A 15,397-nucleotide genomic window follows, 5' to 3' on the forward strand; every position below is an offset into this window, starting at 1 on the left:
AAACGAGCAAGCAGTGGCTGGTTTTGTTTTTAACGCATTACAGCGGGCACACAGTGACTTCCTGTTCAGCGTAAAGTAAGCATCAAAGTAAAAGCGTGGCTGTATTAAACTGCATTCTACCAAAGCAAATAATAAAATAAATCAATTTAATTGTTTTTTTATTGTTAGCCATGCCGAGTTATATGTATATGCAGTGTTTCCCACAGGGCAGGCATCTATTTGTGGTGGTGTGGTCGGGGGGTGGGGGGTGCCGGCGGCAGCGGCGATGACCAAGAAGAACGCGGAGTTGGAATATAATTACAACACTTTATGTACATATTTATATACAGATTTGAACAATTAGTTATTCACTGAAATATATTTATTAATTGTGGTTCTTACAAAAAATATATCTTATAAAATATAAAAGCTAAAATGTCTCTTAAAGCTCTGCCCCTTTAATTAGTGCATACTAAATAATTTAACTTTAGCCTACTACTACAACCATATTATTTACCAGCAACATAAAGTGAAACAGAGGCAGAGGTGTATGTTTTGTCGTGGTCCTCTCTATAAGGCACATAAGAATATAAATTAGGACCCTTTTCATGAGAAAAGTGCATTTCTGATCTGACCCTGCTTTATTTTTCAGTGTTTGCTGAGTCTCACCTGTTCCCTCCGCCCTAATTTTTCTACTTGCCCGACTTCTCAAATCTACTTGCCCCAATATTTTTACTTGTCCTGCCTAGGTTTTTTTCTGGCTGTGTAGTGCTCATGGCTTATATCTTACTCAAATCCTTCCCGTTGACTATTTACAACACTACACTGTATTTATTATTATTATTATCTATAATTACATTTAAATGGCATTGCATACATGTAAAATTAAATGCTATTTCACATTATTTGACCAGTAGCAGTTACACCCATCTGAACAGGTCAGCCACCTGTTTAAAGCCCGGTCACAGTTGAAATCTTGAAATGAAGGGCCTTTAATGGCCAAAACATTAACCTGGACAACATTTTAACAGCTGGTTGGCTCAGATTTTATTCTTTTCATTGCATTCACATGCTGCAGTGGACAGTGGACATTTTAGCTTGAGTATTAATGTAGTATCTGAAGCACCATCTCCACGTGTGTTTATTGACAACAGGGTTATAACCTGGACACGTTAGCTCGTCGGTATGAAAACAGGTGATTGTTATTACGTCCGTCTGCCCCGGAACCCAAGTCAAACAGCGGCGGTGTTAATGAAGCAGCGTCAGGCTGCTCACCGTCAGTGAAACGCTCGGTGAAATTGCGGATTAACGTTAAATATATGACAAGCCGCGAGCGATGCAGCTATAACCTATCTACCATAACCTATATTACCCTCGTATTTTGATCCCGTCCGTCCGTCCGTCCGTCTTCGTCTTCTTCGTCTTCGTCTTCTTCTTCTGGCCCACCAGGTGAATTAAGTGCTATTGGCGGAGTTACAATGCATAGTAGGCTACCGCCACCTACTGCACCGGAGTTGTAACTACAAGGTACATTCTTAGACAGAGTCCCATTGCTTTTATGAGCGGTCGAGCGAGTCAAAAGCCGAAAAATCCATTTGTGGCGGACGTAATTCTTTCGTGGCGGGCCGCCACAAATAAATGAATGTGTGGGAAACACTGATATGTATGTACAGTATATATATATATGTAAAGTAGTCAAAACAACCACAGCAACTCAGTTCGCTAAGGGTATAAAATATCATATCATGCATAAAAATATTTTTTTTAAATAGAGGACAACCATGTCAACAAATATAATTTATCGTCATCTATTCTCCTTACTTCTCTGGACAAAAATCACAAGTAAATTCCGGGCAAAAAAAACACAAAACATTTTGCATAACACAGTTGTTCACTGCAGGGAACACTTGCTCTCAGTAAGTTTGTAAGTATTTTATTGTTTTATTTAATTACATTTTTGGGGAATTTTATTTCAAAATGTATTTAAAAAAAAAAGATAAGTAAGTAAATTCTCATTAGGTTTGATACTTTTCTTTTACTTCAAGCAAATCACTAAGCGAGTTAGCTAACCTACAGTTGTTGGAATGTGACACATGTTAGCATTGTAGCTAACGTAGCTATGCTATCAATCATCAATCAATGTTTACTTATATAGCCCTAAATCACGAGTGTCTCAAAGGGCTGCGCAAGCCACAACGACATCCTCGGCTCAGATCCCACATCATGGCAAGGAAAAACTCAACTCAATGGGACAATGAGAAACCTTAGAGGGGACCGCAGATGTGGGGACCCCACCCCTGGGCGACCGGTGCAATGGACGTCGAGTGGATCTAGCATAATACTGTGAGAGTCCAGTCCATAGTGGATCTAACATAATAGTGAGAGTCCAGTCCATAGTGGATCTAACATAATAGTGAGAGTCCAGTCCATAGTGGATCTAACATAATAGTGAGAGTCCAGTCCATAGTGGGGTCAGCAGGAGATCATCTTGAGCGGAGACAGGTCAGCAGCGCAGAGACTTCCCCAACTGATGCACAGACGAGTGGTCCACCCTGGGTCCCGACTTTGGACAGCTAGCGGTTCATCCCTGGCCACCAAACCTGTGCCCCCATCCCCCCCCCCCCTCCACAAAGGAGAGGGGGGCAGAGTAGAAAAGAAACGGCAGATCAACTGGTCTAAAGGGGGAGTCTATTTAAAGGCTAGAGTATACAAATTACTTTTAAGATGGGACTTAAATGCTTCTACTGAAGTAGCATCTCTAATTGTTACCGGGAGGGCATTCCGTAGTACTGGAGCCCGAATAGAAAACGCTCTATAGCCTGCAGACATTTTTTGGGCTCTGGGAATCACTAATAACTAGTACCCGGAGGGAACCCACGCAGTCACGGGGAGAACATGCAAACTCCACACAGAAAGATCCAGAGGCCGGGATTGAACTCACGACTACTCAGGACCTTTGTATTGTGAGGCAGACGCACTAACCCCTCTTCCACTGTGCTGCCCCAATATGTCGAACAGACAACCGTAATTTGTCAAGTGTGGGGAGAAAGCATTGCTACAAAAAATAGCATTACTACTAATACGTAGCATCATTTGAAAAGTCACCTGCTAGAGAATGAAGAGTGCTTACTCCGCATGTCAACATCTCCGTTCGGTGCCACACGCCCACACCATCAAAATGCCGAGGAAAACATTTCCAGATCAACACCATATGTAGATTAACTACGATCAAAGTACTGGAGAGGACGTCGAAAATGTGTAACAAAGTTGTACTTTATATAAGAAAAAAATGGCGTCCAAAATGATCCTTATATGTGTGAAGTGAAGTGAATTATGTTTATATAGCGCTTTTCTCTAGTGACTCAAAGCGCTTTTACATAGTGAAACCCATTATCTATGTTACATTTAACCCAGTGTGGGTGGCACTGGGAGCAGGTGGGTGAAGTGTCTTTCCCAAGGACACAACGGCAGTGACTATGATGGCGAAAGCGGGGATCGAACCTGGAACCCTCAAGTTGCTGGCACGGCCACTCTACCAACCGAGCTATACCGCCCCTATGTCTTGTTATCTGTCAGTCATTCACCCGAAGGTTTGTAATCCTCAATCTCAACAACCACAATGCACCTCCTCCCGGTCTGCAATGAATTGTGGAACATGCAGTAGTTTAGTTAAACTTTTGTTAGACTATGAAGTAGAAAACAACGCAATTCAATGTCAGTGTTTCTCAAATAATCAATATTAAATACATGTATAAATCAAATAAATTCTCTTTTAACTTTTTTTAGCTGTAAATAATAATAGATCAATTTATCAGCAATTAAATTAAGCGTGCAAATTATTAATGATCATCACACATGAACTATATAACCTATAGGTTACAACACAGTATGAAAAAAATAGTCAACAACAAAAGGAGACAACGTCCGCAGGAACCTACCACATAGCGAAGGACGTACAGTCGTACACTATTTGATTTCCTATTATGCAGCTCATTTTTATTTGACACTTATTGAAATATCTTGTGTGACATAATGCACAAAAGTGCACTTTACTTGTTTTAAACTATTGTCGTGGCGTTCTGTACAAAAAGTGCACTTTAATTTAGTGATGTTTTGATATGTCATCTTAGTGACATCATGCACAAAAGTGCACTAATAGCTTGTTTTAAAATGTCTCTGACAATTTTTCACTTTCTGTTTTGAAATGACATAAATGTTTGTGCCACTGCTTAATAACTGTTTAATAAATACGGTTTTGGTAAATTGACTTACGGTAGTTGTGATTTCCCTCTCTGCATGGAAGTTTAAAATGAGCATATATTAATGCAGTATAAAGAAGAATATTTTAATGTAGACACATAGAATCATCGTAGTGCTGTGATTATATGCATCAAGTGTTCATTCAAGGCTACGGCAAATTATTGAGATATATATTGTGTATTGCGATAAGGCCTAAAAATATCGAGATATTAAAAAAAAGGTCATATCGCCCAGCCCTACTTCAGCCTGTTTATTTGTAATAAATTTACAATAATTTAGAAAAAATATATACATAACACATTTTGTAATTTTGGAGTATTGTGTGTAAAATTTTGAGGACAAAAATGAATTTATTCCATTTTGGAATAAGTCTGTAACATAACAAAATGTGGACAAAGTGAAGCGCTGTGAATACTTTCCGGATGTGCTGTACAGATTTATTTGCGTCCAAGCTGATAAATTTGGCGATTTTATTTGGAGCCTTATTCTTATTCTATTTTTTTGGGGGGGGGGGGGGTTCTGGAAATGTATTAAAAATAAACATGCTAAATATACAAGAAAAACATTTTTTTTCACATTGTCATTATGGGGTATTGTGTGTAGAATTTTGAGGACAAAAAGTGATTTATTCAATTTTGGAATAAGGCTGTAACAATGTGGAAAAGGTGAATCACTGTGAATACTTTCCGGATGCACTGTACAGTGTTTTGAAACCTTATTCTAAAATGGAATTAATTGATTTTTGTCCTCAAAATTCTACACATAATACCCCATAATGAAAATGTAAAAATATTTTTGGTTTGTTTTAATAAATGATTGCAAATGTGTTCAAAATAAACAAGCTAAATAGGCTAAACAGGCTAAATATACAGAGATAAAAAAGTTTTTACATTGTCATTATGGGTATTGTGTGTATAATTTTGAGGATAATGAACAGCTTTTTCTATTTTGAAATAAGGCTGTAACATTACAAAATGTGGAAAAGGTGAATCGCTGTGAATACTTTCCGGATGCACTGTACAGTTTTTTGAAACCTTATTCTAAAATGGAATGAATTGATTTTTGTCATCAAAATTCTACACAGAATACCCCACAATGAAAATGTAAAACGTTTTTTTGTTGTTTTTTTTAAAAATAAATGTTTGCAAATGTGCTCAAAATCCATCCATCCATTTCTTACCGCTTGACCGTTACAGGGTCGCAGGGGGTGCTGGAGTCTATATCAGCTTTATTCGGGCAGAAGGCGGGGTACACCCTGGCTAAACAAGCTAAATATACAGAAAAAACAACTTTTTCACATTGTCATTATGGGGTATTGTGTGTAGAATTTTGAGGATAAAGAACAACTTTTCCTATTTTGAAATAAGGCTGTGACATTACAAAATCTGGAAAAAGAGAAGCACTGTGAATACTTTCCGAATGCACTGAATATTTGCAGGCTGCCAATCGTATGCCAACGCAACAGGTTGTATGTGTTTAGCCAATCAGAAGCCAGAAGATAATAATTTTTGTAAAAGGTGGACTGATGACTAGATAAAACCTAAAAAAATTGTCTCACTTATGAAGACAAAGACACACACATGACGGGAAGGAGACGAGCCAAACAAAATAACTTGGTTGAACCTTGGCCTAAAAAACAGTTTGAATGATGACAAAATGCGTCGAAAAATGCAAGTTACAGAAATAGACACTTTGCCTGAGGCCGAGAGTGTGTGTGTGTGTGTGTGTGTGTGTGCGTGTGTGTGTGTGTGTGTGTGTGTGTGTGTGTGTGTGTGTGTGTGTGTGCCTGAGGACCCCTCACTTGGAGCTTTCCCTCACATTCCAGCGTCTTTCCCGACGTGAGCAAACAGGGCGCTGGGCCGCCGCTCCCAGGCTGTGCGTGCACGCCGTCTCATGCCATCTTTTCCCACGTGTTCTCCTGACCGCTTCCTGTTTTTTTTTGCCTTCCAGGTGAGGAAGGAAGCGTTCCGCTGGCGTCCCCGGTGCCGACGTTCCGCCGGACGTCATGCTAAGGGAAGATGTCGCCTGAGTCGGGCCTCGCTGCCATGCGCCGCACCTCGCCGCCCTCTGGGATGGTGGCCGCGTGGCACTCGCTCTGGCTTTGTGTCCTGCTGCCCGTCTGCGTGGCGGCGGCCAGGCTGCCCGTCGCCGAACCCACAGGTAGGCCGTGCCACTTCACACCGTTTGTGTTCCAGGAAACACTGCATTTTCTGTTTTGATGGAGTCCTTCTCAGTGACTGGTCGGCAAAGTAGAGCAGGTGACCAGCTGATAGGCTGATTCCCAGCGGGAAAGGTCGCCGTTTTATTTCCATCGTCGACCCCCTGACGCATTTCATTTTTCTGTGGGAGACAAAACGTGAGCAAAAAAACTTTTTTAGTTTTCAACTTTTTTATGTCAAAAAAAGAGGGAACTGCAGCGGCACTTCTGCTGCTCGTTGAGAAGAGAAATGAGAGTCACTAAAAGTCTCCCCTCGATTTGTCCCTCGTTGCTTTTTGAAAAGCAGCATCCGCAGGACACTGATTACCCTAATTTTTCTCTACTTTTTTCTTACACTTTAAGCCCTGCCGCTTTTAAAACGGTGCGGATAAATTATGGATTTTTTTTCTTTCGCTAATCGCTTTAATGTTTTGCGCTCAATAATCTTCGTTAAACCCAGGCAGAGTACCCTAATGGTGTTATTGTTTGTGGTATGGCGCCATCTTTTGGACGGGTTCGCTCACTGCAGGTGCTGCAACTTGAAAACATACTTCCTGTTTTGCTTTGAACTGAAAGTAAAACCGTCCGTATGGATTCTTCATTCGTCACTCCATGCAACGTTTGTAAGTTTTACAATATAACTACAACAATTCTTGCTTAATAAAACATCCCATGTGTGATGTCTGTAGGAGTGTTTTCATGCATATTTTTACTTGCTATCATATGTAATGAAGTTAGCGTCGTTAGAACTATCTAATATGCTAACAAGTTTACAAGTGTCTGTGTTAGTATTATTAACTTACAACGGCATTCCTTTTGTATTGTTTCAGTTTCACAAATTCCTCAGTAAATTCACCAAAACATCACTGTGGAGTTATTGAGTCTGTTTAGCTGATTGGAGAGCTAGCTTGCGCAGCGAGTGGGTCCATGACGATGACTTCTGTTTTGTTTGATCAGCCGTTTTACTGCCGTGTTACAGACACCGTTTGGAAACAATTAATGTATGTAATATTTCTGCATAAATAACTCATTTCATAATGTACTGTATATAACTGAGACTTATAGTTCGGTGCGGCTAACATATGGGGAAAATGTTCCCTAAATTTTAGCGGGTGCGGCTGTATAGTCCGGGAAATACGGTGCGTGCTGAATAAAACATCTGCTTTGTTTTTAATAAATGTTTAGGCCTACTAAGCTAATGTATGGAATAGACTGTCAGTCAGATTGGATGTTTTTGATGAGCCTGGACACACTTTGGACTTGGATTTTGGTATCGATCTGATTCCAAGTAAATTCAGGGCCATACTTATTTATTTTTTTTGTAATGTTTTGATTATGATTATAATCATAATAAAACACAGACCATTTACCGCATTTTCCGGACTATAGAGCGCACCCACTACATCTGAGGGGAAAAAATATTTTTTCATTTATTAGCTGTGTCGGACTATAAGTCGCAAATATATAGGTTGCAGCAAGGTTTTGCAAATGTTTATTTATATACCTTAATTGATTCCAAACAGTGTCTGTAAAATGGCTGATCAAACAAAACAGAAGTCATCATCATGACGCTGATTTGAGCTCAACAGAGTCAACTCCATGATGACGTTTTGGTGAATTTACTGAGGAATTTGTGAAACTGAAGTAATACAAAAAAAAATGCCATCTAAAGTTAATAATACAAAGGCAGACACTCGTAAACGTGTTAGCATATCAGCTAATTCGAATGGGTAGAGGTGGGGGAAATAATTGATTTTATGAATTAATTTAGTCATTTTATTACTTGCAAATGCTTAAAATAGTATCGAAAAAAGGCTTGAAAAATATCCCCTCAAAAATCTGCAATATAGTATTCCCTCATTTAATGCGGGGGGTTATGTTCCGAAAAATACCCGCTTTAAGTGAGTTTAATTTTTTTTCTTTCGTTTTTTATGTGTTTTCGTTCATTTTATATATTTTTCAATTATGCTATATATTTTTTCATTAACAATTTAGATGGCTTTTTTTTTTCAGTTTCGTAAATTCACAAAAACGTCACCGTGGAGTTATCGAGTCTGTATAGCTGATTGGAGAGCTAGATTGTGCAGCTAGTGGGTCTATGACATTGACTTCTGTTTTGTTTGATCAGCCGTTTTACTGCCGTGTTACAGACACATTTGGAAACAATTAAGGTATGTAAATAAACATTTACAAAACTTTTCTGCAACCTATATATCTGCGACGCATAGTCCGACACGGCTAATATATGGAAAACTATTTTTCCCCTCAGATGTAGTGGGTGCAGCTTATATTCCGGTGCAACTCTATAGTCCGGAAAATGCGGTTTAATGGTCTGCGTTTGATTATGATTATAATCATAATCAAAACATTAGAAGCCAAAAATAAAACCAAAAGTATGGCTCTGAATTTACTTGGAATCAGATGATACCAAAATCTAAGTCCAAAGTGTGTTGGTTCATCAAAAACATAAAATGTAAATTATTTTGACTGACAGTCTTTCCCATATATTATTTGCAGCACAAATACATTTTGACGCTACCTGCGTACCGTAGTACAGTGTTGGACACTATAGGACAGAAGTGTCAAAGTCATTTTCACTGAGGGCCACATCACAGTTATGTTTGGCCCCAGAGGGCTGCTTCTAGCAGTGAATACTATTATTACACAATGTTTTTATGCATTTTATTAGTAGATTCTTTGGAAACTAAAATGTAAAAAAAAAATAAGTTGTAATAATTTCACCTCAAAATTTAGTGTTTATTACTCAGAGGTGTGGACTCGAGTCACATGACTTGGACTCGAGTCAGACTCGAGTCATGAATTTGATGACTTTAGACTCGACTTGACAAAATGTAAAAAGACTTGCAACTCGACTTAGACTTTAACATCAATGACTTGTGACTTCACTTGGACTTGAGCCTTTTGAATTGACATGACTTGACATGACTTGCTACTTTCCCCAAAACCCAAAGATGAAAAAGTTATTCGGGAGCGCTCCGTATTTTTCATTGTGTACTTGTCTATCAGCGTTGCGTGTGTCAGCTGGTGTGGTCTCAGTACAACAGCCAATCAAATTAGATCTACTTTGTTTTCATCACACAGCATTCATCCAATCAAATTGCAGGACAACCAACGAAGAAGACATGTCCAAACCACACGCCAGTGAACAAAAAATGATACCTAAAATAATTTTGTTTGGGTATAAAAATTACGAGGTGGTCAACACAAAACGGTTTGCAGTATGCAACACATGCGGTTCGAAAATTACTGATGGAGAGGCAACAACTTCCAACTTCGTCCGGCATTTGAAGTTGCACAAAGAACGGTAAGTTTTGAATGTAAGATAACGTTTATTGGCTAAGTAACGTGACTTTTATTTGCTGTGTAGTTAAATCAGTGAGGCTGTAAACTCACTGCTAACGTTATAACGTTATTGCAAACACGGGAATCTGTTGCAGTTCACTACCTTATTCATACTTTTTCAGTGATTTTTTTTAAGCAGGGTTACGTTAGTCAATATATCACACGTAACGTTAGACGGCGGTCAGCAGCACCGCGTATTTTAGCCACCTAAAAAAAGACAAAAATAGTCAAATAAAGGTCAGTTAAAATGTATACTATATTATGAATATGTGTACCGTTTTAGCTAGCTTTCTGACATACTGTTGGTTGTTTACCTCAGTGGTCCCCAACCACCGGGCCGCGGCCCGGTACTGGTCCGTGGATCGATTGGTATCGGGCCGCACAAGAAATAATTTTTTTTTCTTTTTCTTTTTTTAATTAAATCAACATAAAAAACACAAGATACACTTACAAGTAGTGCACCAACCCAAAACAACTCTCTCCCCCCTTTTGTTCTGGGAATTGAACATGAAGACTCTTCCTTCACTGTTCCGAGTGGCCATGAGAGTCTTGGCAGTGCCTGCCTCCAGTGCTCCAGTGGAGCGAGTTTTCAGCCATGGTGGCATCATACTACGCCCCCATCGTGCACAAATGACTGACAGACTCTTGGCTAATTTGGTCTTTTGCAAATGCAATGCAGCATAGGGCCCTGACATATAAAAAGTACAACTTTTTTGTTATGTTCACGTATATGTCATGTTTTTTCAATCTTAACACTTTTGTACAAATAAGTACATTTGCACTTTATTTTTCAATGTGTTTGTTCTGTAAAGGAATGAGTTAATGTTTAAAATGACTGGTTAATAGTGCTATTATAAAGTGCAATGTCAGCACAATTTTCTTTCCTGCAATTTAAAATGCACTTGTTTTAATAAATAAATACAGCGTTTGAAAAGCATACACAATCTGTGTTAATATATTAGTCTGTGGTTAAAAGGACTTGAAAGGACTCGAAACTCAAAATGTAGGACTTGACTTGAGACTTTCCAGTCTTGACTTTGGACTTGACTCGGGGCTTGCCTGTCTTGACTCGGGACTTGACTCGGACTTGAGGGCAAAGACTTGAGACTTACTTGTGACTTGCAAAACAATGACTTGGTCCCACCTCTGTTATTACTGTATATGGGAAAACAGTACTGCTGTTTTTATGGTGAAAAAAAAGACAGCTCAGTTGCCAGAATTTTACTGTAAAATTTACATTTATTTTTTTACTGTAAATTTTAAAAAAAAATGCAATTTTACAGTAACATTTTGGCACCTGAGCTGCCAGTTTGTTTGGGTTTTTGTTTTTTTACCGCAAATCAACAACTGTAGATTTTTCGGTGTATTACTCTAAATGCCAAAACGGCACCACAGTTTATTACAGTAAAAAAAAGTACTGTTTTTTTCATTTAGAGAAAAATGCTGTAAAAACCAAAGTAAATAAAACCTTTTTAACCATGAAATCTATTGTACAATTTGATGGATTACTTATTATTAGTATTTATTTCTATTTAAAAAATGGTTTGGATGTTTCATAATATATTTTTACATAATTAGACAATATTTAAGTTAATATAATTTGCGATTACATGGAGTAATTTTTTTTTTCTCCCAAAATAGAAAGAAACAATATATTTAGGAAGAAAAGTTACAGGATTTTATTGATGCATATTATTTCCAGGCCAAGTAAAAAGAAGTGGCTGGCCACTGACTTGAGTTTGACATTTGTGCAAAAAGAGACCAAACCATTCACCGCCCTCTGTTCAGTATCGTGGCCCCTGATTGGATCAGCCTCGGACGGCGTATCTATATTGGAAAAAAGAGTGTGGAGCTGACTAAAAAGTGTTATTTCAGGTTCAGAGAGCTCTCGTCATGTTGAAAAATGTATTCAGAAGGTCATAAACTGTTTTTTTTTTTTATGTTCTAGCTATGAAACTGTTGAACTTATATTCCCTACGTTGCGGAAATTCATTTATCGCGGTCAGTTAACAGCGACAAAATCCCCTTTTTAAAAATTGAAGTAATAGTGCAAAATAAGTCCACAAAATGAACTATGAGCTGTCAGAAATATCAATTGCATCACGCTAGTATTGACCCATTATCCTTACTTGGGTCGAGTCGTAATGTCGAGGCAAAGAACTGATTGGCCGGTGTGAAGGAGCAGGAAAAGGAAAGTGAAAATGTGAAGTGTTTAACCGGAGTGTCAAATGAAGTCAAAAAGGTGTCAAAGGCGTGTTCACGTTCATAATTTCACGGCACATTTCAAAGCATGCAAAGAACGTTTAACTGGACTCTTCTCGCTTTGCTGAGCATGTTTTGTTTTTTTGTGTGTGTTTTTTTTTCCAATCCTCCTGCTGTCCCTCAGGCGGAGAAACAAGCGAGGATCAATCCAAAGCAAACGTGGAAGGAGTTTGCTTTAATCATTCCGTATTGTTAGGGGAGGGAGGAGAGGGAAAAAAAGAACAACAAACGGCGAGGGATAATCTTTTGTTTCTTTTTCTTTTAAGTCTCCACGCAAGACACCGCGCTGTGTGAGACACGCCATGAGCTAAGCACTTTCTCTGAGCGTGTGCGAGACTCCAGGAGCGACGTTGTTTTTGATCGTAAACAATAATCCTCGTCAAGCCGCTAATAGTCATCTTTTGTTGACAGAAAATGTCCATTTATGTACACATCTCCATTTTCCTTCCTCATGAACTGTGTGTTCATTTGACAAGAATATAAATAGCCTTATTTGTCACGGTTTACCTGACACATGAAGCGTGACAAAATGGGGACGTGCACTCTTCACATTAGCCGCCAGAGAGCAGGAGAGTGTTTGAATATCTTAACTTTTGTGGCAATTCCAACTTTGACCACAGCATCAGTTGCTATGTAGAGTGGCACTTTCCATCATTTTCAGCAGACTGCATTGCAGAAAGGTTTAACTCCCCCTCTTTTTGTTGGCAGAAAATGTCCATTTTTTAACATAATGGAACCCTCCAAATAAGGTGTGTGTGTGTGTGGGGGGGGGGGGGGGTGTATATTGTAGCGTCCCGGAAGAGTTAGTGCTGCAAAGGGTTCTGGGTATTTGTTCTGTTGTGTTTATGTTGTGTTACGGTGCGGATGTTCTCCCAAAATGTGTTTGTCATTCTTGTTTGGTGTGGGTTCACAGTGTGGCGTATATTTCTAACAGTGTTAAAGTTTTTTATACTGGCACCCTCAGTGTAACCTGTATCGCTGTTGATTAAGTATGCCTTGCATTCACATGTTTGTGCAAACAAACACCGCACATATTTTGTGATCGGGCCGGCACATTGTTAGAATGGGTGAAAAGCAGACGTGACGACAGCTCGTAGTTGACGTTAAAGGCAGTGCATTTAAGGCACACCCCCAAGACTGTAGTCCGGGTGGACGAGATATAATGACTAATGAACACCTTCGTTGGATAATGAAGGTTGCCTCAGCTCAAAGCCTGAGCCCTGGCATTAATGAACTAGCATCCAGGAAAAGATGGCAGGTATATGGCTTGGGCACATCAGATTTGATCAGTGTGTTGCAAACTGAGCAGTTTAAAGTCCTGAATGGTTGGTTTATTCATTGTGATTTTATTTTCAAATTTATTAGCCTGTGGAAAAAGTTTATGTTGATATTTACCTCAGAAGGCTGCAAATAGAAAAGAGGCATTAAATTTTTATTTAAATTGTATTTGATATGCCATTGATATTTTTGAATTATTATTATTATTTGAAACTCGATTTTGCATGTCATTATAAAGTTATATAAGCCCTGCTTGTTCAATATTCAATGCAAAACTTGTTTGGGTCCCTATTAAAAGGTTAATTTGTTCAACCTTGGGTCTTGTTCAGTTTTAGATTTTGGCCCATTCTGTATTTGAGTTTGACACCCCTGGTTTAAGGTAACCCTCCTTGGATAATTTTTTTATACGGGGAAGTTAATAATAATAATAATAATAACTGGGATTTATATAGCGCTTTTCTAAGTACCCAAAGTCGCTTTACATGTAGAACCCATCAATCATTCACACCTGGTGGTGGTAAGCTACTTTCATAGCCTCAGCTGCCCTGGGGTAGACTGACGGAAGCGTGGCTGCAATTTGCGCCAACGGCCCCTCCGACCACCACCTATCATTCATCATTCAATTCACCGGTGTGAGTGGCACCGGGGGCAAAGGGTGAAGTGTCCCGCCCAAGGACACAACGGCAGCGATTTTTTAGGATGGTAAGAGACGGGGAGCGAACCTGCAACCCTCAGGTTTCTGGCACGGTTGCTCTACCCACTACGCCATGCCGTCCCCGAGTTGGTAGAGTGGCCGTGCCAGCAATCGGAGGGTTGCTGGTTACTGGGGTTCAATCCCCACCTTCTACCATCCTAGTCACGTCCGTTGTGTCCTTGGGCAAGACACTTCACCCCTTGCTCCTGATGGCTGCTGGTTAGCGCCTTGCATGGCAGCTCCCGCCATCAGTGTGTGAATGGGTGAATGTGGAAATACTGTCAAAGCGCTTTGAGTACCTTGAAGGTAGAAAAGCGCTATACAAGTATAACCCATTTATTTATTTAAGTGCGCCGTGTATTTCTTGAATCTCCGGCTCTTCGCTTTGTATGGACTCATTGATTGTTTACAAACTGAGTTTGGAGAGGAAGTGAAGTCAGAAAGACCGCGCCCCACAGTGAACGCGCGACAGCCACCTTCATAACAACCGGAGCTAACCATTCTTCTACATGTACAGACGCTTGTGGAAATCACACATGAATACCTTAAGCTAAGGAAACGTGCGATTGCAGCTATTTGGGATACAACACTTCTCAGACGGCAAAAGAACTTTCAAATGTCCAGGTCACCTGTGATTCTACTTACCGAAAAACTTTGTCGGTGTGCCCCCCCCCGCCCCCGTCTTCCTCGTCATCTCCATTTCCCTGTCAGTCTCCCTTGTGGCGTCTAGGCTCCCAGCAGACGTCCACAGATGGACAAGCACTGGGGATAAAATGGCTGTTGTTTACTGGCAGATGGCTCCGTTTCCCCACCAGCCACCACTTACCTGTGCAGAGTGTGTGCGTGCGCGTGTTTTTGTGAGAGGTTTCGGGGGGGGGGGGGGGGGGCGGGAGCGTGTGCATATGTGGGTCATAAAGTAGTTGGCACTGCAGACACGTCCTTGAACGCAGCACGGTGTCTCACGGCGGCCAAATGAGTGAGTAGTTTAGCTGCTGCACGTGTGTGTGTGTGTGTGTGTGTGTGTGTGTGTGTGTGTGTGTGTGTGTGTGTGTGTGTTTTTGAGGGGTCACTTGGTCATGCCTGCGTGCGTGTTCGTTCGTGCGCTTGCGTGCGTGGTGTGTGCGCGTTCGTGTGTGCATGTCCGTGCATGCGTCCTGTATTTACAGTAATAATCACGACCGTGTGTGCTTGTGTGTGCGTGTTCATGTATGTGTCCTGTATTTACAGTAATACCCACCCCCTCCCTTTAGTCTCCATGATTAATGTTGCTCCTCCGCTCTTGACGTTTTGAAGCGGCACATTTAACACACTCACTTTTGCCATTGCATTACAGTCCTGTGTGTGTGCGAGTGTGTGTTAGTCAT

At 40.1% G+C, this 15,397-nt stretch overlaps 1 protein-coding gene across 10 annotated transcripts in view; it reads left to right on the forward strand.

Moving 5' to 3' along the window:
* Positions 1–15,397, forward strand: part of fgfr3 (fibroblast growth factor receptor 3) — a 140,680-nt gene that overhangs the window by 11,830 nt on the left and 113,453 nt on the right. For all 10 annotated transcript variants that reach the window (XR_009810517.2, XM_061925125.2, XM_061925130.2 and 7 more), the window contains exon 2: positions 6,190–6,399. Coding sequence is in view for 9 of the 10 variants with exons in the window: in XM_061925125.2 (XP_061781109.1) it covers positions 6,258–6,399 (142 nt within the window). In the remaining variant the exon portion in view is untranslated. The remainder of the gene's footprint in view (positions 1–6,189; positions 6,400–15,397) is intronic.

Source organism: Nerophis lumbriciformis, linkage group LG29, assembly GCF_033978685.3.
Source record: "Nerophis lumbriciformis linkage group LG29, RoL_Nlum_v2.1, whole genome shotgun sequence".
Taxonomy (NCBI): domain Eukaryota; kingdom Metazoa; phylum Chordata; class Actinopteri; order Syngnathiformes; family Syngnathidae; genus Nerophis; species Nerophis lumbriciformis.